We start from the raw sequence: 23,617 nt of genomic DNA, 5'->3' as shown, positions 1-23,617 counted from the left end.
GCGATGTTCCTGCTAACTACCACATCAATAGCAACACCTTAAGTATGCAGTCAGTGGTGTGAGACCTGGGCACACATGCTGAAAGCAACCTTACCTTTGATCACCCATGTCTCCACAGTGGTAAGAAGGGCATTTTAAATTGCTCATCTCAAAAGTATTGCCTCCTGAAGAAAAGAAGTTATAACCTCCCCGTACTCTTCTTTCATCAGGCCAATAACTGATTATGACACCTCTTTTGGCATGTACCTTTCCAAGTACCTGCAGCAACTGCAGAGACCACAAAGGTTCCTCAAGGAAAATTCAAGGTCTTTATCATCTGTCCTATGGGGACTATATGAAATCACTGTCACTTTATTCCATTTCATACAGACTGCTCAGAGGTGATCCCTGCCTTGCATACAAGGTAATCTCTGACCCTGCTTTATTGGAAATGCTGCAAATCTGCAAGTCAAATGGTACATGGGTTTCTTGCTCTAAATACTTTAACCTGTTATGTGACATTATTCGTCTCCCACAGGTTACCATACTTTTGGAACAGACTCCCACTTCATGTCAAATAGAGTACCTCATTGGCCCTCTTCAAACACAATCTGGACGATTGGAGAGGTAACCGTAAATTCATCCAGCGGGTTCTACTTGTGTACTTCTTAGACAGGGACAATAGGTGCTGATTGTGGAAATAAGGGTAGAACTTGGTTACACTTGTAAAGGCCCTAGGGACATTAGTCCAGTAACTTCCTATGATCCGAAGGGACTTATGGTTCCAATCAAGGAGCAGTCTTTCTTGCATTCAAAGGGGTCGGATTGGATAATTGTTGGTGCTTTTCAGGTGGCTCCGACAAGGCCCTGGGGCATGCAGAGAGGGCTTGTCTTTTAGATTTTTTGGAGCCTGAAGGTTTGGTGGGGGGTTGAGCCCCAGCAGAAGATGGTGATGCAGCTGGTAAGAGCACCTTTAAAATTATTTTATTTCGGTCTGAGTGCCCATGGATTGAATTAGGTGGATACTTCATGAGAAACATTGAGGTGCCCTGATCCTAAGTAGTACACACACTTCTTGTGGGCATCCAAATTAGGGATTTTATGCCCACAAAAAGTACGTCTTTTGAATCCTGTAGGTTTTTCTGATATTGCTTCCCTGTTGAAAAACAATTTAGCAGTATAGACACACACACACACGGAGAAGAGCAAGAAAGGAACTCACTTCCTTTTTGCAAGCCACACGAATGACTAATTTTTTTTTTATTTGCAATTAGCTAAGAAAGGTGCTAACAGGCACAAGAGAAAAAATAAGTTATGTACTTACAATAACGTTCCATCTGAGGTGTTGCTTTCCATTTGTCTTCAACCTGAGGGACTCTGATCCGGCACGGATCTGTCTCAGCCGCATACTCCAGCATCAGATCCAAACTCCTACCCTACCCATAATTCCCCCATCTCCCTCATCCCCTCAGACAGAGTTTGTTGTAGAACAGCAGCATCCCAACATAGACAATATGCCTATAAATCTGGCACAAACCATAAAAGGCTCATCAAAGGGAAGACTAGTCAGGATAGAGGGGCTATAGTTCTTCCATCCGGTCCACTACACAGCCCACACAAGGAAGGGGGAAGGAGGTAGGGGGAAGGAGGTAGGGACAATTGAAGACAAATGGAAAGCAACAACTCAGATGGAACGTTATGATAAGTACTTAACTTATTTATTTGAAGTTGCTGCTTTCATTTGTCTTCAACTTGAGGGGCAGAGTCCCCAGCTAATAGTAAGACATGGGAGGTCCCTCATGGAAGGATGTTCCGGAGTACAGCTGAGCAAAAGGGTGCCCTGCCTCCTGGAAAGAAGGTCCAATTTATAACGGGAGATAAATGTGTGCGATGAAGCCCAGGTAGCCGCAGAGTGGTTATCTAATGAAACCCTGGACCAAAAAAAAGCAGAGGTAGCAACAGACCTGGTGAAATGCGGCCAGACATGCCCTGGTGGAGATGACCCTTTGGTTCGATAGGCCAATGAAATGCATTCAGAAATCCATCAAGCAACAGTAACTTTATAAACGGGCTTTCCCAAGAAAGGTTTGGAAAAGGAAACAAAAAGTTGGTCCGACTTACGAAAATATTTTATTCTATGCAAATAGAAATGCACCTGCCTGTGAACATCAAGCAATTGCAATTTGTACAATCCCTTATTTTTGAAATTTGGAAAGAAAACTGGTAAATCAATGACATGGTCAATATTAGATTCTAATGCCACCTTCGGTACAAAAGATGGATTAGTCTGCAGGGACACCCTATCTTTATGGAAAATCATATAAAGGGACTTGACAGGTAAGGCTTCAATCTCAGAAACCCTTGTGGCTGAATTGCTACCAAAAAAGCTGTTTTCCATGACAGAAACTGCAAATAAACTGTGGCCACTGGTTCAAAAGTAAGATCCCAAGCGGCATTGGGTCCTTAGCCAAAGGCCTAAGGAGAAAGGTACCTTTCAAAAAGGCCTTACAAAGTTTAGAAGAAGCCAATGAAACCAAATTTTCACTTAAGTTAAAGTTAGAAATTGCTGCCAGTTGTACCTTAACCATTGAGAAACTACCACCATGATTAAAAAAGTCCACTAAAAATTCCAAAATGGCCAAAACTGGTGCAGTGAAAGGATCCAGATCAAGTTGAGAGGCCCAGATTGAGAAATGTGTCCATTTACTCGAATAAATCTTCCTGGTAGAAGATTTGTGAGCCACTACCAAGATGTTAACAGGTGAACACAGGCCGGGAGTCCTAACTATTATGGGAACTGGAGCACCCAGACTGTGAGCTTCACGCTGACCAAGTCTGGGTAAGGAATCCCTGAGGTATGTGTAATCAGATCCGGAACTGGATCTAGCATCCAAGGAGGACACATTACATGAGACCACAGAGTGGGGAACCAAACTTGTATAGGCCAATAAGAGGCAATAAGGATCACTGAGCTCCCCAGCCGTCAAGATTTCCGAATGAACTTGGGAATTAGAGGGAGTGGAGAATAAGCATACAGTAGACTGGAGGGCCAAGCATGAACTACAGTGTCTCTGGGGGAGCTCCCGCAGAGGGGGATTCAGAGAAAAATACTCGCTGCACTTCATGTTGGAAGGAGAGGCGAAGAGATCTCAGTAAGGCTGACCCCACTTTAGAAAGATCTTTTCTGCTACTGAAGTATTCAGAGGCCATTCGTAATGCATCAGAACAGACCTGCTGAGCCTGTTCGCCAATATGTTGGATGTCCCCAGAATGTGCATAGCCACCAGAAAATGGATGGTGGAGATCAACCACTCCCACAATCGCATGGCTTCGCGACTAAGGGATAAGTTCTAGCCCCCCCCCCCATTTGTTGATATACCAGACTGCTGATATATCAGTATATATAATATACCATCTGTATGGCAATAATCCCTGGAGGAAGAAAGGCATGGAGAGCTTGCAACGCCAAAATCACCGCCTTCATTTACAGGACACTGATATGCAGGATTGGTCACCAGAGGGGACCATGTGCCTTGGACTGTCCTTCCCATGCAATGCTCTCACCACCTGAGCAGGGAGGTGTTCATGGTTACCATGATCGTGGGGGAGGGAAGAACAAACTGATGACCCTGAATAAGGTCTGGGGATTGCAACCAGCAAAAAAGGGAGTCCTTGCACACATGGGATAGTTGAACAGGATGTGACAAGGGAAGGTCTAGTAAAGATCACTGAACCGCTAAGGTCCATTGCAGAACTCTCATATGAAGACGTGCAGTTGGGACTAAAGTAAACACCCAAAGAACTGAGCCCACCAGGTGGACGCTGGTTAGGGGAATGTAAAGCACATTATGACGGAGTGATAACAGTCTGTCTGGGGGTAGAAACACCCGGACTTGTGTAGTGTCCAATCGACCACCTATGAAATCCAGTGCTTGCATTGGTGCTAGCTGAGACTTGCTGAAGTTTATGGTTATGCCCAAGTATTGAGCAATCTGAAAGAGATGATACATGGCTTGAAGCAGCTGTTGCCTGGAGGGGGCAGAGAGAAGCAAATCGTCCAGGCAGGGGAAGACCTGAAACCCCTACAGCTGCAGGCGAGCCACCACTACTATCATTTTGGTGAACACCTGGGGGGTGGTGGTGGGCCCAAAGGGAAGCGCTCTGAACTGAAAGTGATTAGCTCCCAGCCAGAAGTGGAGGAACCTCCAAGAGTGCCTGTTCATCTTGATATGGTAGTACACATCCTGGAGGTCCACAGAGCACATCCAGTTGTTCATCTGCAGGAAGGGCAGAATGAACTGAAGGGTGACCATCCAGAATTTTATCTTGGCAACCAACAGGTTCAGGGTAGAAAAATCCAGTATGGGCCTTAAGTCCACCATCTTCTTTGGCACTGAAAAGAACCTGGAATAAATGCCTGATCTGGACTGGTCTCTGGGAATGGGCTGGATGACTCGTTTTGCAAACAGCCTAGTAACGTCTGTGGCTGCCTCCTCCCACTGAGTGGCATGTCTGGGAGGTGTTTGGGAGGATGGAGAAAGGGAACTGAGTAACTGCTGGATATAATCTGCAGAACTCAAAATCCTTTTGTAATTGACTCTCAAGCCATTGGGTGCAGAGATAGACTTCTCCTGACAGCCTCCAGGCCCCCTCAGTGTTGCTGAAAGAGTCTGTCTGGGAAGGAATCCCAAGACCCTTGGTTCTTTGCACTCCCCTCTGCCACGAAGGTGGCGTCTATCGTATCTCCTTCTGCCTCTAGGGGAAGGCGAATCCTGGGCATCTTGGGAAGAACTTTGAAACTTCAGAAACTACATCTTCTTAACCCCACACTGATTCCTAGAGAAGGATCGTTGTGGGGTGGAAAGGGATCCCGACGGCAGACAAAATCTTCCCAGCCTTCTCGTTCTGGACTGAAGTATCACAAATCGCTTTTCCAAATAAGGTGGAACCATCATAGGGGGCATTTATAAAAGATGCCTTGAAGGGTCTGAAAAAGCACACAGCTGGAGCGAGGCATGCCTCCTAATGGCCACACTTGTTCCCGCAGCCCTAGAGGCACCCTCAATAGCATGTGACAGAAGCCTCATGAAAGTATTGGAGATGGAAGTGAGGGTTGCCATGCGGGAGGAAAAACACCTCCTCCTCATCTGCTGACATGGACCCTGGGGCAGACTCAGCTACCTCTGACTAGGTCTGCTACCATCTGATTACATGTGCCAAATAATTCAGCGCACGCAAGGCAAAGGAGGCTGATGCATAGGTCCACTTCCTAAAACGATCCATCACCAGAGATTCCCTGTCTGGAGGATGGATTGAAGAGCTGCCCTGTGCAAGATCTTTTTTGATGGCCACCACCGTGCCATCAACTGGGGACCCTCTGGACCAGTGCAGTCTATTTGAAGGAGCACAGAGTACCATATCCAGGTGCCTGGGGATAAGCTCAACCATATCTGGCTCCTTCCATGTCCTAGATGGGATTAGATCCACTAGGGGATCTGTGGGGGGGGGGGCACCCAGAAGGTAGAGGGTCCTGTGCCAAATGCCTCCAGGTATTCAGACTCATCTGGGTTTGGCTTCTGGTTAGACCACTCACCGCATTGTTGAAGGATCTCCATGATGTCCTTTGGGGGGGGGGTTGAGGGGAACCCTCCCCTTCCTCCAAGTCGGTATCATCTGTGAGGGGCTCCAGCGGGCAGTCTAAGTGCCTCCTCTTACATGTATGCTTCCAAGGGAGACTTCAGGGGGATGGATTCTGGGGAGGACTCGGAAGCCTCCAGGAGATGCTGTGGGGGAATCTCATGTAGTGATGTGGCAACAGGCTGTCCCTGAGAGGAAGGATGGCAGACTCCGGTCCATAAAGAGAGGGAGCCAGGAAGGACTTCAAGGAAGAAAGTGTCAAAGGTCTCAAAGCAGCCAACAGGACCCTATCCACCTCGAAGGCAGGAAGTTAGCGGATCTCAGAAGTCAGAATGGCAGAGGTCAGATCCGCCACTCCCTTCCATCAAGGGGGTAAGCAGGAACTGAGACTCCAAGAAGGGATGACCCCAAAAGCCTCAAAGTCGATGCCATCCCCTTAGATCCAACACAGAGGATATGGCTTCGAGGGTTGGTTGGCTCCAAGAATGTCAGAGCCAAACCACTCAAGACAACAGTTGGCATGGAGTACCAGGGACCATCGACACCAACCCCTCAATACCGGTGAACCTTGGACCCCATGACTGTGAAACCAGGTCTCAGATCAGAGAAGGAATAATAGGGAGAAAGGTGGACTGCATGCCCCCAGCCCAAGAGGGGGATGGGGCAGGCAGGACCCCCAACTGGATTTGGGCCCAAATGGACTTCCACATCATCCTGTCCACCTCGGCTTTGTTCAAGCCCCGACAGGACTGGATGGAAGATGCTGTGACCCGGGCCTGGAGTGGTGCCAGGGGGAAGCAGAGAATGGAAAGAGCCCAGGAGACTTCTGACAAAAAGCGAGGTGACCAGTGCCGAGGGAAGCTCCAGCTTGGATCCGTGTAGGACTTGGCTTGGGGTTCAACCGAGGAGGAGCAGTCTGGGGACTGCTTCCTTGGCCGATCCCGCTCATTGGATTGGGTCTTCTCTCCATCCCTGGGCTTCTTGGTGAGAGGTTAAGAAGCTGGGGCAGAGGAAGAAAAAGCAAAGGCTTCCGTTGGAGGAGGGAGGAGGCTTTTCAAGAGGAGTTTGTTCCTCCTGTCAATCAACGCCTGGGAGATGAAGCCTGCGCAGATCGAGCAGGAGGAATCTAAGTGACCGACACCCAGGCAGACCACACAGAGTGTGGGCATCAGAAGGAGGGAGCTTATGTCCACAGTCTGCTCACTTCCTGAAGCCAGGCTTGGGGGTATCAGCCATTGCTATAAGGAAGCAGGAACACACACACGAACTAGAGAAAAGATGGAAAGTGGAGAGAAAGACAGTTTTTTTTAATCAATGCCTAAGCAGAAAGGGGTAGGGCAGAGATAGAAGAGAGAGAGAGGTTAAGAGAGAAGAAATAAAGCAACTTATGAAAAGCAGAGCTCGGAGGTGAAGGATACATGCTGCTGATCAAACAAGTGGCAAACAAGATCTGAGGGGAGGAGAGAGACAGGGGCATTGTGGGTAGAAGAGGAGCTTGGAGTTTGAATCCGATGCTGGAGTATGCAGCAGAGTCAGATCCATGCCAGATCAGAGTCCTTCAGGTTGAAGATCAAATGAAAGACAACTTCAGATCTATAATTCAACAGGCAAGCTGACAGAAGGAAGCAGACCTTAACATCAACCATAGCTCTAAAAACTGAAGGGGGTATAGAAAACAGATATAGTAAAAGTAAATTTAGACATAAAACATTAACTTAGCTCAAACTTCTGAAACTTGCTTGAGACTCTAAAAAATCTGCATCTGGATGCAATGGCAGCAAACAAGATCCAAGGGATTGGGGATGGTGTAATGCATTGTGGGAAGAGGGAGAAGCTCGAGACTGGGATCCATGTCTTGGAAGTGCGGCAGAGTTGGATCAGAGGGTCTGTGACCCATAAAGTGAGGAAAAATGAAAAGGACAACATCAGATCCAATCCTTTACGTAGTGTCTGAATCTGCCAAGTACCATACACCTAGACGACTAATTCCAGGAAATCTCCTTTGCTTTCTTAATCCAATTCAAATCACTCTCCTATTTAACAATATTACACTCCAGAAACGCACCTACTGGAAGTTACGTTTTAACGCTACCTTAATCCCAATTCAAAATTTTCCCACTTTTCTCCAGCTCATCCAAGTTTTCTAGGCCTAATTCTCTCATCCTCCAATTAGTGTATGCTATAGACTGACTGAGCTGGAAGACAGGAAAGCTATTCTTTTAAAACTTGGATAACTCCACTTTTAATATCTACAGAAATGGTTAAACTTCTCACTGATCATCCACTAAACATACTTCAAACAAGTCAATATACCACCCCCCCGGGGGAGAGGGGGGTCTTCACTAACTAGTCCTTCCATGTTGTAGGATACCAATTTGATGGGCACTCAGACAATTATCTTACAGTAGATGAAAGCTATAGAGTTTGCTGTCATGCCCTCCTTCATCCTCTGGCAACAAAACTGTTTCCCATGCTACTCTCAGTCATATCCTGTTTCAAAGGAGTTCACTCATCCAACCCTTTAGCATATCCAAATATTTACTGACTTCTTGTCTGGCAGTATTACAAATGTTTCACCAAAGCATAATAGTTGTGAGATTCTAATTCTAACATTTTTCAGTATTGAAAAAGTTCACCCTGAATTTCCTGAAATCATCATATGACAAGCACATGAAATCTTCCACTGTGAAAGACTGGCATATCAACAAATACTGTAGCTTTTGATGACCTTACAATACTGGATACAAGTCAACTTAGAGCAGGCCAGGGGAAAAATGTGACAAAAACTTTGTTTTAACTACATTAATTTTATTATTGCAGACTGCTCCAAAATCATTCAAACTAAATAAGGGGGTAATTCTTTGCAGATCATTCACTGTTAACAATATATCATAAAAAAAGGAAAATCTTAACTCCTTTTATTCCCCTCCCCCACAAGTCCTGTACCTGAGAAACCCTAATCCTAATTTCCAAAGGCTCTAAACAAAACAAAAGTGGGGGGAAAGGTGCAAGCCTAGTACCACTTGATACACTATAATCTTCTGAAAGACAGCTCCCTTACATGGACAATCTATAACGGTTACCGGACACTGAGGGAACACCATCACTTTCAGGGCATTGAACATGAAATGATCGTATTAAATGCACAACTGCTGTTTCTCTGTGCATCATGTACCACAATCAAAATCCTTGTAGTGTCATCAAATGGTCTCCTCCTCTCCACTAACATACTTTAATCCAAGTGAATTACAGTTTAGGACCATCTTAATCCCATAAGCAAAAAAATTGTCTAACACCTCATGATTTAGGACAAAGGCTCTGTTGAAGGAAGGAGCCAAGGGGTTCTTGTCCTCTTTTAAAATAACATACACTACTTTTTTTCCAAAAGCTAGGGGCCTCATGAGCTTGCAAGATCCCGTTTCCTAGTTTTAATTATATATTTTTCAGGCTGCCATCCCTCATCTTCAAATGCTGGTGTCCAGACTGTACTCTGAATCACCCCCCCCCACATGTGCACCCGCATGCACCCACACACAGTAGCCATATTCAAACGTACACACAAATTACTCAGAACTAGATAACAGATGCATTTAAATAGTCAGTGACCCAGCAGATTGACTGGCTAAAACATCATCATTCCTTTCAAATGCCAGAATCAACAATGTTGTTTTGACAATCCGACTTGCTGGACAAAACTCAACTCCTTAGCAGCTTTCCACTCCACAAGCTAATTAATGATTCAAGCTATTCTATATTACAGAGCTAAATTGTTGCTTAGATATCTGTTGTCTTACTGTTCTGCAAATACACAGAGATCAGTATATATTTTTCTGGTTTTATAATTTGCAATGTGATTCCTCACATCTCTGTTGAAACCGTCTTCCCCACCCCACCCCTCATTTTCTGCCTTGTCTTCAGCTGATAACCGGGTTTTATAGCTTGTGTGTTGCTTAACTCCAGGTTCTCTTAATTTTGACCTGTTAACAGCCTGCATTTAAATTGGAACCTGTGCACTGAGAGAGAGCCTTACAAGACTATCTGCAAATATATAGAGCAGAGTATATTTTTCTGTATTATAGAGCTAAATTGTTGCTTAGATATCTGTTGTCTTACTGTTCTGCAAATATACAGAGATCAGTATATACTTTTCTGGTTTTATAATTTGCATAGTGATTCCTCACATCTCTGTTGAAACTGTCTTCCCCACCCCCCTCCTTGTTCTTGGTTGTAGTTTAAATTTGGTGGCTTTTGCAGTGCCCGCCCCACTGTAGATTTGATCTAGGACACTCCCCAGTCCCATCTCTTTACCGCATTCTACTTAATAAACCCTTTCTGCAGTTGCTTTTAGTCCTTTTTAATTTAATTACATTTTTTCAAACTGTGTGTGGACGAATATTGCTACATACTCAAATGTGCCAGCTTGCACTGCATGTGAATTGTTTTTACTACTGTTTTTGCTACTTTTCTGAAAAAAAAATTGTAAGCTTGTTTCCTACCTTTCCTGTAATTAGTGATCCAGAAACAGATTTGCTGTATCCAGAACTGTTTGTAAGCTTCTGTGCCCCCAAGCCTTTCTGTGTTGGAGGGAAGCCTTCTAGCTTATCAGTGGGAGTGGTAAGCATTAGGTAACCTGTCTACCACATAAGGAGTGGTTCTGGCCCAGAATTTGTAGTTATTGGACGTTTGGGCAGTCTTCCATCTCTCTCAACTTTCTGATTTGAAGGCCTGCATTTGCACTTGTTTCTGTCCTGTAACTCCTGGGCCCATCTCATTTGCTCACTCAAAAAAAAAAAATGTGTCTGCTTTTACTGTATTTGTGTTTCTTCCTACTTTATTTTGCTTTTGCGTCATCTTAATAGTACTCAATTGTATTTATTACTGCTTGGTGTAACTCATTCTAAGCCTTTTAGTTTAAGCACTTGGGCTTCAAACCAGTTGTTTTACATTAAGAAGGTTTGTGGTCTGCACTGTAGTGGCAGAACAGGTAGCTTACATCCTTCTAAGTTGGGAACTGCTGATTGAGGGCTCAGTGTCTGTTATTCTAAAAGTGTATTAATTCTGGTTTAAGCACTTGGGCTTCAGGCCAGTTATTTTACATTAAGAGGGTTCGTGGTCTGCACTCTTGTGGGAGGAGAGGCTGGACTCTGCCCTTCTGAGCTGGGAATTTCTGGTTAAAGGCTTATAGTGCCTGCATATTTGAACTGCTTCTTGCTGAAATTGGTACACCTTGTTTGGTGTAGCATAGACTAGATCCCGGCCTGCTGAATCTAGCTTTGTTTGTATAACTTGAGCACTAATCCAGGCATTCTTTAAAGTATTCAATTGTATTTATTACTGCTTGGTAGTAACTTGATTAAAGTGTAGTTATCATTCTAAGTCTTTTGGATTAAGCACTTGGGCTTCAGACCAGTTGTTTTACATTAGGAAGGTTTGTGGCCTGCACTGTGGTGGCAGGACAGGTAGCTTACATCCTTCTAAGTTGGGAACTGCTGATTGAGGGCTCTGTGTCTGTTATTATAAAAGTGTATTAGTTCTGGTTTAAGGACTTGGGCTTCAGGCCAGTTATTTTACATTAAGAAGGTTCATGGTCTGCACTCTTGTGGGAGGAGAGACTGGACTCTGCCCTTCTGAGCTGGGAATTTCTGGTTAAAGGCTTATAGTGCCTGCATATTTGAACTGTTTCTTACTGAAATTGGTACACCTTGTTTGCTGTAGCATAGACTAGATCCAGGCCTGCTGAATCTAGCTTTGTTTGTATGCTTGTTATTTTCCTGAAAGGCTAATTTCACCTAAAACGCGGCTTTTCAGCGCTTCTGTGGATCCCTAGTGATATCTGCATTGCTTACTGTACTTATTTCCTTGTTTCACTTGAAAGAAAGTTACAGTTTGTCGTTTTTGCATTTAAGTTACCTGTAACACATTGCATTTAAGTTACCTGGCACTTGCTCACTAAAGCAATTATATAAGTCAACACTAAAAAATTAAAAGCACTACACCCTCACAAACTCCCCTTGAGTACCTTGTTCCCCATTGGCCCTTTTTTTCAATTATAAAGGAATTCCCAATACTAGTCTAGCATGCCCAAAGGTCAGTTGTCAATCTCCTTTCTGGTCCAGCTGGAGAATCTGGGAATCTTGAGGCAATGTTACAACTGCCTCGTACACAGACAACCCTTCTCCTCCTCTCAACAAATTCCAACACATGTGAGAGATGCAACCATATAGCCAAACTGGAGGCTAAGCTCTCTCAACTCAGTACTGGCGTAACCAGTCAGGAGGAGAATGAAACCACACTCACTACGATTCCAGTCTCACATAGACCTACCATGACAGCAAACCAAACACAAACGCACAAAAACATACTTGGAGGCTCTAAATAAAAATCTGCCTAAGCAGCAGAGACCTCCAAAGCAGACACCTAAGCAACCGCTACCCCAAAACAAAACACGTGCAACACATAGCTCACAAAGCCAGTGTGCCGAACAGTCACAGCCCTTAAGGCTAAACAACACACCTGATACACTTGTAATAGGTGACTCTATCGTCAGGCACACTGACGTACTGCTCACCAGGCTGAACAAGAAGGTCACGGTGAGCTGCCTGTCGGGCGCTAAGATTCGCCACATAACACAAGCACTCAGGTCACTCCAAGTACAAATATGACTCGGTCATTGTCCATGCTGGTGTGAATGACCCGAGATGTACCTCCCTGGACTACATGAAAAGAGACGGAGGAGCTCTCTGAGCATGTAACCCAGGCCGGTATGACCCTGACCTTGAGTAGCATCTTACCCTCACCAAGAATGATGCCACAATATGAAGACAAGATGATCAATTTCAACAACTGGCTTAAGTACTGGTGTCATTCAAAGGGGATCCAATGCCTGTCAGTCTGGGATGACATGCTCGACAAGCCACGATGCTTCGCTAGGGACAGCTTGCACCTGTCACCCCTGGGCATTTGGATATTGGCAAAGGCTCTTGCTTCCCCATAGTGCCTTTTTTAGGCAAGGCTCAAAAGACAAACCCACCTCCATAGGTATCACGAGGGATAAGAAACTAAGAGTAATGCTACTCAACGCCAGAAGTCTAAACCTCAAGATGCACGCACTCGAAACTCTCCTTAGCATGGAGAACATAGATATCTGTGAAGTAACAGAAACCTGGTTCAAGGCTCCCGAGAGCACCCCAGCACTACCAGATTATACCTCATACCATGCTTTTCGGCCCCAAAACTTGGACCGAACCACAAAAGGAGGGGGAGTATCAATATTCGTCAAAGATACCCACACCTCCAGGTTGGTGGCACAGCACAGGGCATCAGAGACTATCCATGTGCAACTAACAGTGGGTAAAACTGCCTTACAGTTTATAGCCTGCTACAGACCACCCCTCCCAAAGGTCTCTCCAAACACCATTATATTGGGCGACTTCAACTACCCAAACATAGACTGGGAGCATTACTCTAGCTCCAACACCCTAGCCCAAAGGTTCCTAGAATTTATAAACTCAAATGCTATGGAACAACTTGTTACCACTCCCACAACAGGGGAAAACGTACTGGACCTGATCACCAACATGGGGACTCGATGCTCCAGACCAGAAGTGTATCCCTCACTGGTAAGATCAGGCCATAAACTAATCTCACTGGATATTCACATCCCGACCCCACCCCCTGCCCAGAAAACCACAGTGAAAAACTTCTCTAAAGCAAATTTCACACTCCTCAAAACCGAGGTGGAATCCTTCAAAGCCCCTGAGCCTGTGGAAAATACGGCCCAGACCACAGAATCCTTTATAAACGCATTCTATAAACACCTTCAGGAATGCATGGGATCATGCAATCCCAAATAAAACCAAGACCCAATCCTCCAAAGGCAGACGTCTTGTCTGGTGGACCCAAGCCATAAACAAACTATACAACAGAAGGAGGAAGCTACTGCATGATAGAGCAAAATCCCAAAAAGGGAAGGCATCTCTGATCAGTATTAGCATAAAACTACAAGCACTCATAAAATCTTCTATGGCCAGCTTCAAGAGAAAAATTGCACAGGACACTAAGGATAATCACAAAGCTTTCTTTAGTTATGTTAGGAACCTGGGTGGGAATTCCCAGATATGCTCAGAATTAGTCCAAAATGACAAAAAATACATTGAACCCACAGACATTGCCAACATCCTAGCTGACAGGTTCAGCGCAAACTCCCCCCCCTTCCCATCAAAAGGGCAAATATCTATCGCAGCAGGGTGCTGCCCCCCTGACATCTCAGATGCTCAGGTAAGAGCCGCCCTCTCCAAAGCAAAAAACACAGCATCAATGGGACCAGACGGTGTCCCGGGCTGCATCCTACATGAACTCCAAGAAGAGCTAAACCCAAACATAAAACTACTGTTCAATCTCAGCCTTACTACAGGATATGTACCCAAAGAGTAGCGTACAGCAACAGTGGTCCCTTTCCTCAAAGGTGGTGCCTCAACGGATCCTGGAAACTATCGCCCCATAAGCCTGACTAGCTTGGTCTGCAAAGCTATGGAAAGGATCATCATGAACCTCATAAATAAAGATATTGCGGACCTACAGACACTGGATCCTACCCAGTTCAGCTTTGTTAAGGGCAGATCCTGCCCGTTAAACCTGGTCGATTTCTTTGAAACAGGTCACCAAGGCCACTGACGAGGGGAAGGTGGTCCACACAGCCTACCTGGACCTCGCAAAAGCCTTCGATACAATACCCCACTCGGGCATTATAGATACCTCACCAGCTTAAATATAAACCCCTATGTCACTAGATGGGTTGCAAACTGGCTCAAGGACAGAACCCACATGGTTAGAATTGCTGGAGACATGTCAGACTCCAAACCAGTTACAAGTGGCGTCCCACAAGGCTCAGTCCTGGGACCTCTCTTGTTCGGTATATATTTCTTGGAGGTACAGGCCAACACTGAAGGACTGTGGCTGACCAAGTTCGCAGATGACTGCAAACTGGGCACCATAATCGACACAAGCATCCTCCAAAAGGGCCTCATAGAAACAGACAACTGGTGCCAGAGCCATGGCCTCAAGCTAAACGCCAAAAAGTGTATAGTCATCCCCTTTGGCAAAAACAAAGTGCCCACAAATGGCATAATGGTTAAGGTGTTTACCTGGCAAACACAAGGTGCAGGGTTTGATTCTCATGTGAGGTAATTGGCTAGGCTTAAAATGGCCCACAAAAGCAATTAGCCTAGTACTAACCTATGAACCTATGAACATAGGTGGTAATCCATTAAGTACAGAAGTAGCAATTAGGGACCTGGGGACCCAAGTTGATAGCAATCTCTCATTCGACAACCACGTGGCCAAAGTGGTTAGAAAAACATTTTATATAGCCCACCTAATCATGAAGGGATTCACATCTAGATCAGGGGAGGTCATCGTGCCTCTTTACTCATCCCTCATCAGGCCCATAATTGAGTACAATGCCCCTTTTGGGATGTACCTTACCAGACACCTGCAGCAACTGGAAAGACCCCAAAAGTACCTCACCGAGAGGATCAAAGGGCTCAAACAGATGCCATATGCTGCCCGGTTAAAGAAACTCCAGCTCTACTCAGTGGCATACCGCCTGCTCAGACGCGATCTGTGCCTGACGTATAAAGCCATGTCCAACCCGGAATTAATGGACATGCTGCACCTCAGAAAATCCAAATCCCATTGAGCTATGCGCTCGAGAGACTTGAACCTCAGCACTGAAATAAATAGGACATGCTGGAGGGACAGATTCATAACCCAGAGGCTCCCTTCACTCTGGAATAAAATCGCAGTCCAGGTTAGGCAGAGTCCCTCACTGACTCTCTTCAAGAGGAATCTTGATGAGTGGATGGGAGATCGTAGGTTTACCCGGGGTATCATTTCTGTGTCACTGTTAGACAGAGGCACAGTATACTAACCTCGAAAAAGGGCATAGCAAAATTAATTTAAAATGGGTGGCGAAAGCCAAACACACTCTGGCTAGGCTTATAAATGCCCTAGGGCAGATAGCCTAGTATGAACCTATGAACCTATAATAAAGTAAATTGAGTAAAGTGCCACATGTGATGCATTGTTTGTACCAGTACATTCAGATCATGAGATCAAATATTAAGCAATATCAGCCCCTCCCCTGTCATCAATCTCTGCGATGCCCATCTTTTCTAATCATCTCATTATGACTACTAAAACTTTGTCCAGTTTTTATCTTCTACCATCTCCTACCAAGACTACTACATTTTCATCCAATATTGCTTTTTACTTAAGATATGCAACATTTTACATTTCAACTGTGGATTTAAAGTAAAAATCATAAGAAAAAGGCAAAATAACTACTTGTGAAATTCCTCCCAAACGTTCATATTTACATTTTAACCAGATTCACAGTTTGTGCAGGGCTCATCTGACAGAGAAACTAAATTCAAAGATAGTCACACAGTAACACACACCCACACCACACAAAACGTGTTTTATCTACCAAGTCATCTGTACCTCCTGTAGGGATGTATTAATCGCCTGGGATGTGAATCAAGAGGCAATACACAATACTGCTGCTGGACAGCTAGTCTCATACTCCTACCTCCTGGAGCTCAAAAACAGACCAACAGCAATGCTTATAATCTAAGCACGTCTGCTACTATGTTTTGTGCTCCAGGAAGTCTCTCTCTCTCGCTGGATCCAGTCAAGTTAATGACAGAAAGAAACTGCTACAAGCAATCAGAACCACAAAAACAAGCATTTGTCAATTTTTTTTTAATGTGGAAGAGAAACAGACCAAATTTTGGCAAGGGTTTACAGGTCAGCCTGACAGTGCTACCATATTCTCACAGGCAGATTATTAATGAACCCCCTGCAAATAACAGGAAAAACCAAGCCAATCGTTAAAATCAATTGTTTTTGCTCATACTGTGGCATCAACCTTGAAGAAGGTAGAATGCTGCACAATGCTAGGCTCACACCTGCCTGGGACACAGTCCAAGAGCTTCACCATGTCTCATTTCATACAGTACCAGATCATTTACTCTCACACAAACGGAGTCTGGTATTTGTCATTCAATGACCCAAATGCATGTTCAGTCTGATAGATTCTTACCCTCGAGAGGCAATTGACTTTAACCTTCTCCTTGCTCACTTGATACACTATCCTATATCATGCCTTTACTTAGACATTTTACATGGAACTCATCTTTCTTGTACTCTTTCCAGATACAAGTACGAAACCAAAGTACCAACAGAAAACCCATACTGACACAGGCAAAACATGCAAACTTCACAAGCGCACATACACCAACCAAAAACTGAGAATTTACTTCAATCTCTAGGGAGGAAAGACAGAAATCTTATTCATATAGCCAAAAGAGTTGCCTCCCCAATGCGACCGTGCACGCACACACACTTATACAACTTGCACCTCTGATGTTTTAAATTCACGGTACAACCAAATTACTTAAAGTTTCGCGCCTTCTGTGTTAATTCAATGTTGTGAAGCACTCGAGATATGACTACAACTACAGTGAACAGTTCTAATTTTGGCTTCTACTTCTTGACACACTGTTTAAACAACCCCAGAAGCAATTAAGAGACTTACCTTCCAGGTCACTCTGGCAATGATTTTTGTGTCAATAACACAAGGGAAGAGGCAACAAATATTATTCTTGAATTCACTGTAGCTTTCTGTGGGGTGAAAAAAAAAAAGGTGTAATCACAGTACAGCATCAAACATCACCCTCCAATTCCTCCCCTGTAGTCTAATTCATATTAAGGATGCTATCTGCCAGGAGACAATACTATGAATGTGCGTTGACAGGCTAGCCCTGCTGCTTCCCCTTTTTTGTGTTAACGTGACTTGGCATTCCTGTACTGCTGTCAAAGTTAGAAGCTTGAGCCCTCCTTTCAGTGGAACTCTGTGGCTGCTGCTAACTGGGCTGCACAGGCACAAATATACTGCTGTAATTTGAGGACTGAGTAAAAGTAATGCACCACCTTTGGCAGGTGCTGCCAACATGGTCATACATAAAAAGCTCTGTAGTAAAGATATGTGAAGATTTTACTAACATAGTTTAGGGGTTTCCTTGGGTAGTCTAATGTTGTTTAAGCTACACAGCTGCTTCTGACTGCCTCTGAAATCAAGCTCTCTCTCTATCCCTCCCAGGTCTTCCCCTGCACAGCGTAAGGCAGAAAAGAACTTCGCCCTTTTCGAGCGACTACTCTACTTTTGCCCACAACCTGTAAAAACAAAACAGGTCATTATCTGGTCATTTTACTATAGACTTTAAAGTAAAGTATTATTTAAGGGTCCTCAGCACTAGCACAAATCTCCCTAGGCTTACCCAAACAAAAAATCCAAGCTTGTTTGCATATACTCCACTTAAACTACAGAACACACTCTAAAACGAAGGCAAACTGCTATAAAATTGTAAAAACAAGCTCCCAAAGCATAGGCATTGAACCTGGTGTTTGTTTAGATGAAATTACTCACCTGCAAGTTAATTATTCAGGAGTTACATCTTGAAACCTGGGCTCTAGTGGCTTAGTGTAAACCCCGCTCATGAGCACTGCTGCCTGCAGCTCGCCTCCGCCCCTATTCCCACCCGCCCCCAGTACTCGTACTTTTATAACCTCAAACCACTCCCCCTACTGTCCACTAACTTCCTGTACCTCACTACCGCCCTCTACGATCAAACAGAATATGACACCACCCAGGAAGCTTATCATACTAACTCTTTTTCCCCTCCTACTTGTCCCTTACCTAGCTACCCTATATGAAACCTGGTCTTGCGTAGGCTTCCACCACCCAGGCTACCAAACCAACCCCTCACCCATAATTAACAACAGAGGCCATGACTCAACTCCCTACTCACCCACCTTGTTAGAACTCGAACGCTATGTAATTATCAAACCTACCAATATTAGGCCAAATGATAAACATTACTACAAACTTCTACTCAAAGCCCTCAAATTCATTACCACTCTGAATCACAGACTAGCCACAGATGGTGATATCTACCCCAACCCTGGCCCTTCCCCTCCACTCAATTGTAATTCCACCCTATCCTCCCCTCCACTTCTCAATCTAAACTCTAGACCCTTTAACTCTCTTCTGACCTGTCATCTAAACATCAGAAGTGTAAACAATAAGATTCACAACCTACATGCCCTTTTAGCTACTTGTTCCCCAGACCTACTATGTCTCACAGAAACCTGGCTTAAACCAAGTACGAAAGACACACAGATAATCCCACCAGGGTATGATATACTAAGAGCAGACCGAATAACTCGTAAAGGTGGCGGTGTTAGCCATACTCTACAAAAATACATTACAAATCTCCCTTGCCTCTCCACAACCCCTCCTAACAAACAATGCCAAAATTCTACTTGTAAAACTTCAACCAAACAAACATAAAAGCATAAATATAGCATGTATTTACATCCCCCCAGGCAACAATAATAACAAAACCTTAGAGGACTTTCTCCACTGGTTAACTCAAACTCACCCCAGGAATCCATAGTGTTAGGTGACTTCAACATCGATTGGAATTCCTTCTCATCTAGCTCCCCATCTAGCAGCATAAATCTACATGGCTTTTCTCAGCTCATATCCACTCCTACCAGACTAGGTAAACACCAAAACAAAGACAGCATCCTGGACTGGATCCTTACTAATAAAGATCCTGACCAGTACTCAGCAGGTACTCACCCAGAGGACATGAGTGATCACTTACTCACCTATGTTATCAAATTCAAGAAAATCACCCCTTCTTACAACCATAAAAAAATCAGGAACAATAATAAATTCAACGCTCCATTTTTCAAACTGAACTTAAAGCCCACAACTGGACAATACTCAAGTCTCTTCCTCTTGAAGAGGCAGTTATCTACTTCAACACCACCTTCCTCAAGATTCTAGATTCCCATGCTCCAATACGGTCCATTAGAACTAAAACCAAAACCACACCATGGCTCTCTAAGGAAACAAAATCCAAAATCCTATCTAGAAACAAGATGTGGGTCACATGGCGTACCTCTAAAGACCCACACTCCCACCAAACCTTCCGCAACTTAGAAATGAAACTAAAAGAATGATCTTAAATGATAAAAAACTTCTTCCTCCACCTCCAACACAAACACCTTAATAATCCACAAAAATTCTGGGCAGGCTTAAACAAGCTCCTGCACCCAGGCCAGGCAACCACCCCACTCCAACAACTTGCAAACAACAGTGCCCTGTAAACATTGCTAACACATTCAATAGTTTCTTCACAGAAACTATACAATCCCTGGCCACACAATTCAAACAAACAACCAGCCCACTCCACTACCCATGCCAGCAGAATACTACAACTACATCAGATCATCTATTTACCTTCGATCCAGTACCCATATCCTTTATAACATCTCTTCTTAAAAAACTAAAACCCACTAAGCTAGCAGCTGACCTTCTCCCAGCTGAGTTTCTGCAAAAATCAGCTGAGGCCATTTCCTATCCCGTCTCCATAATCATAAACCGTACCTTGTCAGAAGCCTTCATCCCCTCCATATGGAAAATGTCCCACATTATTTCTCTCCATAAAGGTGGTAGCTCACTAGAGCTAACCAACTACAGACCTATAGCTATACTCTCACCCCTGGCCAAAATTATGGAAAAGTGTGTCCACAAACAACTGATGGAACACCTCACCAAAAATAAAATTCTAGCTAACTCCCAACATGGCTTCAGGCCAAATCACAGTACCACATCAGCCCTACTATCCTTTTCTAATACCATCAATAACTTCAGAAACAATAATAAACTATCATCTGCTCTTTTCTTAGACCTCTCCAAGGCCTTTGACATGGTGAACCACATTCAACTCCTCCATACATTAAAAAAACTATCACTCAGCAATTCCATGCTGAAATGGTTCCAATCCTACCTGTCCAATAGGCAACAGGCTGTTCTATGGCAGGACAAATTATCTACATGCCTACCTGTTACACTTGGAGTTCCCCAAGGATCTATTCTTGGCCCTCTTCTCTTCACCATCTTTGTTAATGACCTGCCCACAATCACCCCCATGCCACATGCATTCAATATGCAGATGATTCGACTATCATCAGCACTGCCTCCAACCTGGCAGACCTCACTGCTTCAACCCAAGACACCTTCAACCTAATAGAAAATGGTTCTCAAGTCGACAACTAGTTCTCAACCCCAACAAAACAAAACTACTTACTTTCTCACCCACTAACAAGACTCTTCCCCACCTTCTCTATTACATCCTCCAATGGAATCACTATATCACCAGAAGCTCACACAAAGCTATTAGGTGTTACCATTGATAACTCCCTTAAATTTGACACCCATTTCAATCTAATCATCAAAACCGTCAATAAAAAGCGTGGCTCTCTATAAAGTAAAACACTTTCTCACTCCTCACGCTAAAATTACAATTGCCAGCACACACCTATTATCAACTCTTTTCTATGCCACCCCCATCTTTACAAACCTAAACAAGACAACCCTTAACAAACTTGCTTCTTGTTACAATCACATAGCTAGATTTGCCACAAATTCCACCTTTAGAACGCACCACTGCACTAACTTGAAGCAACTAGGGTGGTTAGAGTTTTCCAGCCAACTCCATTTCAACCAACTCAAAACGGCTCACCAGATACTGTATCACCCAGAGAAAACACCAGCTCTGAAAATCATCATTCACCCCTATATTAACCTGCAATCTTTACGCTCCTCCAATAAGATCTTAGCTCAAACTACCAAAGCCAATAATTCTGCTGGGGATTCTCTATTCTCAAACTTTGTAGGTAAAATGTGGAACTCCCTACCGAACATGCTCACCTCAGAACCCTCACTCCTACAATTCAAAAAAAGCTTAAACCCCATCTCAATACTCTCTGGCAATGTCCCTGTTCCAAACCTGATTAACCACTATCATTTACCCTTCTCTTACCTCACTATCCTTAACCGCTTTTTAACAAGGCGCCTCGCCTTTGTAACTGACCTACGTTTTTTTTTTTATATGCTGCTGTTGTTTTTTTTTTCCCAAGATGTGATGTATCTTTATATTGTATTTAGAACTCAACTATCTTCCTTTTTTTGCATTAACAATGTTCATATGTCTGTTATGTACTTGGAGCTTTTCTCCCCGGGCCTCCGCTGAAAATGGACATGTATCCAGTAGGACTCTCCCGGTTAACAAATGTAAAATAAAATAAAAATAAATAAATAAATACTAGGAATTTTACATCACAATACATAGCCATGATGGCAGAAAAAGACATCTGTCTTCTTTATGTACCCATGTGTTTACAGTTAACTTCTTTCAAATGCTCCTCTCCTTGACCACCCACATCACAATCATTCCTGAAGGACTGTGTGGTCTTACAGTCTACTACCCACCCTGATAACCTGTTCTTGCACATTACTCTTTCCTATGGAAAATACTACTACTACTGAGACTAAACTTTGCACCCTTACTCTAGAAAATATCCCACCTTCCTCTTCAGCTGCATGCTTCTCCAACACCCAAATAAACTGCCTTGCTTTCCTATATCATGCCTCCCATTTTTACCTACCCTCAGTCATGGACAGATTCAGTTCCTATAACCTCTCATCACACCCATAAATACTCCATTTCTTTCATCACTCGAAACCCCTTTTTGTACTTTTGTCACTAGCTTGATATCCTTAATCCCTGTATTGGCACTAGAACTGAATGAAGTGCTCCATCTGGAACATGAATTAGGACTCTACAGACAATGGAATATAAACTGAAGTTATGTACTCACCACAACAATAGATCTTTGTCCGTTTCCAACCCTGTGGGTTGTCAGATCTGATACCAGCCATCTTCCAAACACTTCAGCTTGCCAGGATATACCTACTTTACCTATTACCCCCCTGCTCCACCAGAACTACCTTAGATCGAGTTTGCCCCCTCTCGCTATATAAAATTCAGGACCTAGACCCCAGACAGGAGAAACAAAGACGAAGGACACCAAGAAAAGAGGAGAAGCAATCTCCCCAGCTTAATTACCTAATGAATAAGAAGTTTGCCATGAAGGGAGGGGGGGTAAGCAACATGGATCTATAGTTAAGGTGATTACATAACTTGCATATCTGATGATGTTTTTCCCATCGGGGTTCAAACTGTGGCGCACAGTCTCCAGCCATGAAATACCCTAGGGTAGTCTTACGGAATGATATTGCGTAATACAGTGGAATCCAGCAAAGCTCCAGACCTCAACTTGATATCCAATTTGCAGTGTGATACAAATGTGTGATGACCCACCCAAAAAAGCAGCTGTATAGATGTCATCCAAACCAGCTTTGGAAGAAAAAAAAAACTGTAGAAGTACCCATAGCTCTGGCTGAATAGTCTTTGGGTTTGTGATACAAAGGGTTCCCCTTCAAATTATGCCCAAAGGAAATACAATGAGATAGCCATTTGGAAAGAGTGATCTTGGATACAGGCTCACCCAGTCAAGTCTTAGAAAAGGAAACAAATAACCAATCAAATTTTCTAAAGGACTTTGTTTTGTCCAAATAAAATCTCAGTTGCCTATGGACATCAAGATAATGTAGTAAATATAGCAGATCTTTTGCTCTGCTGGAGAAATCAGGAAAAAAAAAAAACACAGGAAAATGAATGGACTGGTTCAAATTACTCTCTGATATCACCTTAGGAGGAAAAGCAGGATCTGTTCTCAGGGACATCTGCCTTCATGAAACATCAAACATGAAAGGACTAACGAGAGCCGGCAGCTCTGACACACATTTGACGGAAGTAATGGCCACCAAGAAGACTTTTAACACAACAACTTCAAATCGACAATAGCAATAGGCTCAAAAGGAGGCACTGCCACCACTTGCAGCATGAAAGGCAAGCCCAAGGCAGAAAAAGGTCCTGGATAGGAGGGCGAAGCAAAACGGTTCCCTTGAGGAAAGTCTTTGAAATCTTAAGTGCAGCAAAGAGCACATTATTGCTACCAATGT

At 43.9% G+C, this 23,617-nt stretch overlaps 1 protein-coding gene across 1 annotated transcript in view; it reads right to left on the bottom strand.

The window, feature by feature from the left end:
• LOC122795987 (poly(A)-specific ribonuclease PNLDC1-like) overlaps positions 1-23,617 on the bottom strand; it is a 1,803,424-nt gene that overhangs the window by 478,049 nt on the left and 1,301,758 nt on the right. Inside the window, exon 11 of the mRNA XM_044064467.1 lies at positions 17,213-17,298. Coding sequence (XP_043920402.1) covers positions 17,213-17,298 — 86 coding nt within the window. The remainder of the gene's footprint in view (positions 1-17,212; positions 17,299-23,617) is intronic.

This window comes from Protopterus annectens, chromosome 2.part2, assembly GCF_019279795.1.
Source record: "Protopterus annectens isolate FY-2018-M chromosome 2.part2, PAN1.0, whole genome shotgun sequence".
Lineage (NCBI taxonomy): Eukaryota > Metazoa > Chordata > Ceratodontiformes > Protopteridae > Protopterus > Protopterus annectens.
Note: the sequence above shows the minus strand (reverse complement) of the source record. Positions and strands in the feature narration are given on the sequence as shown.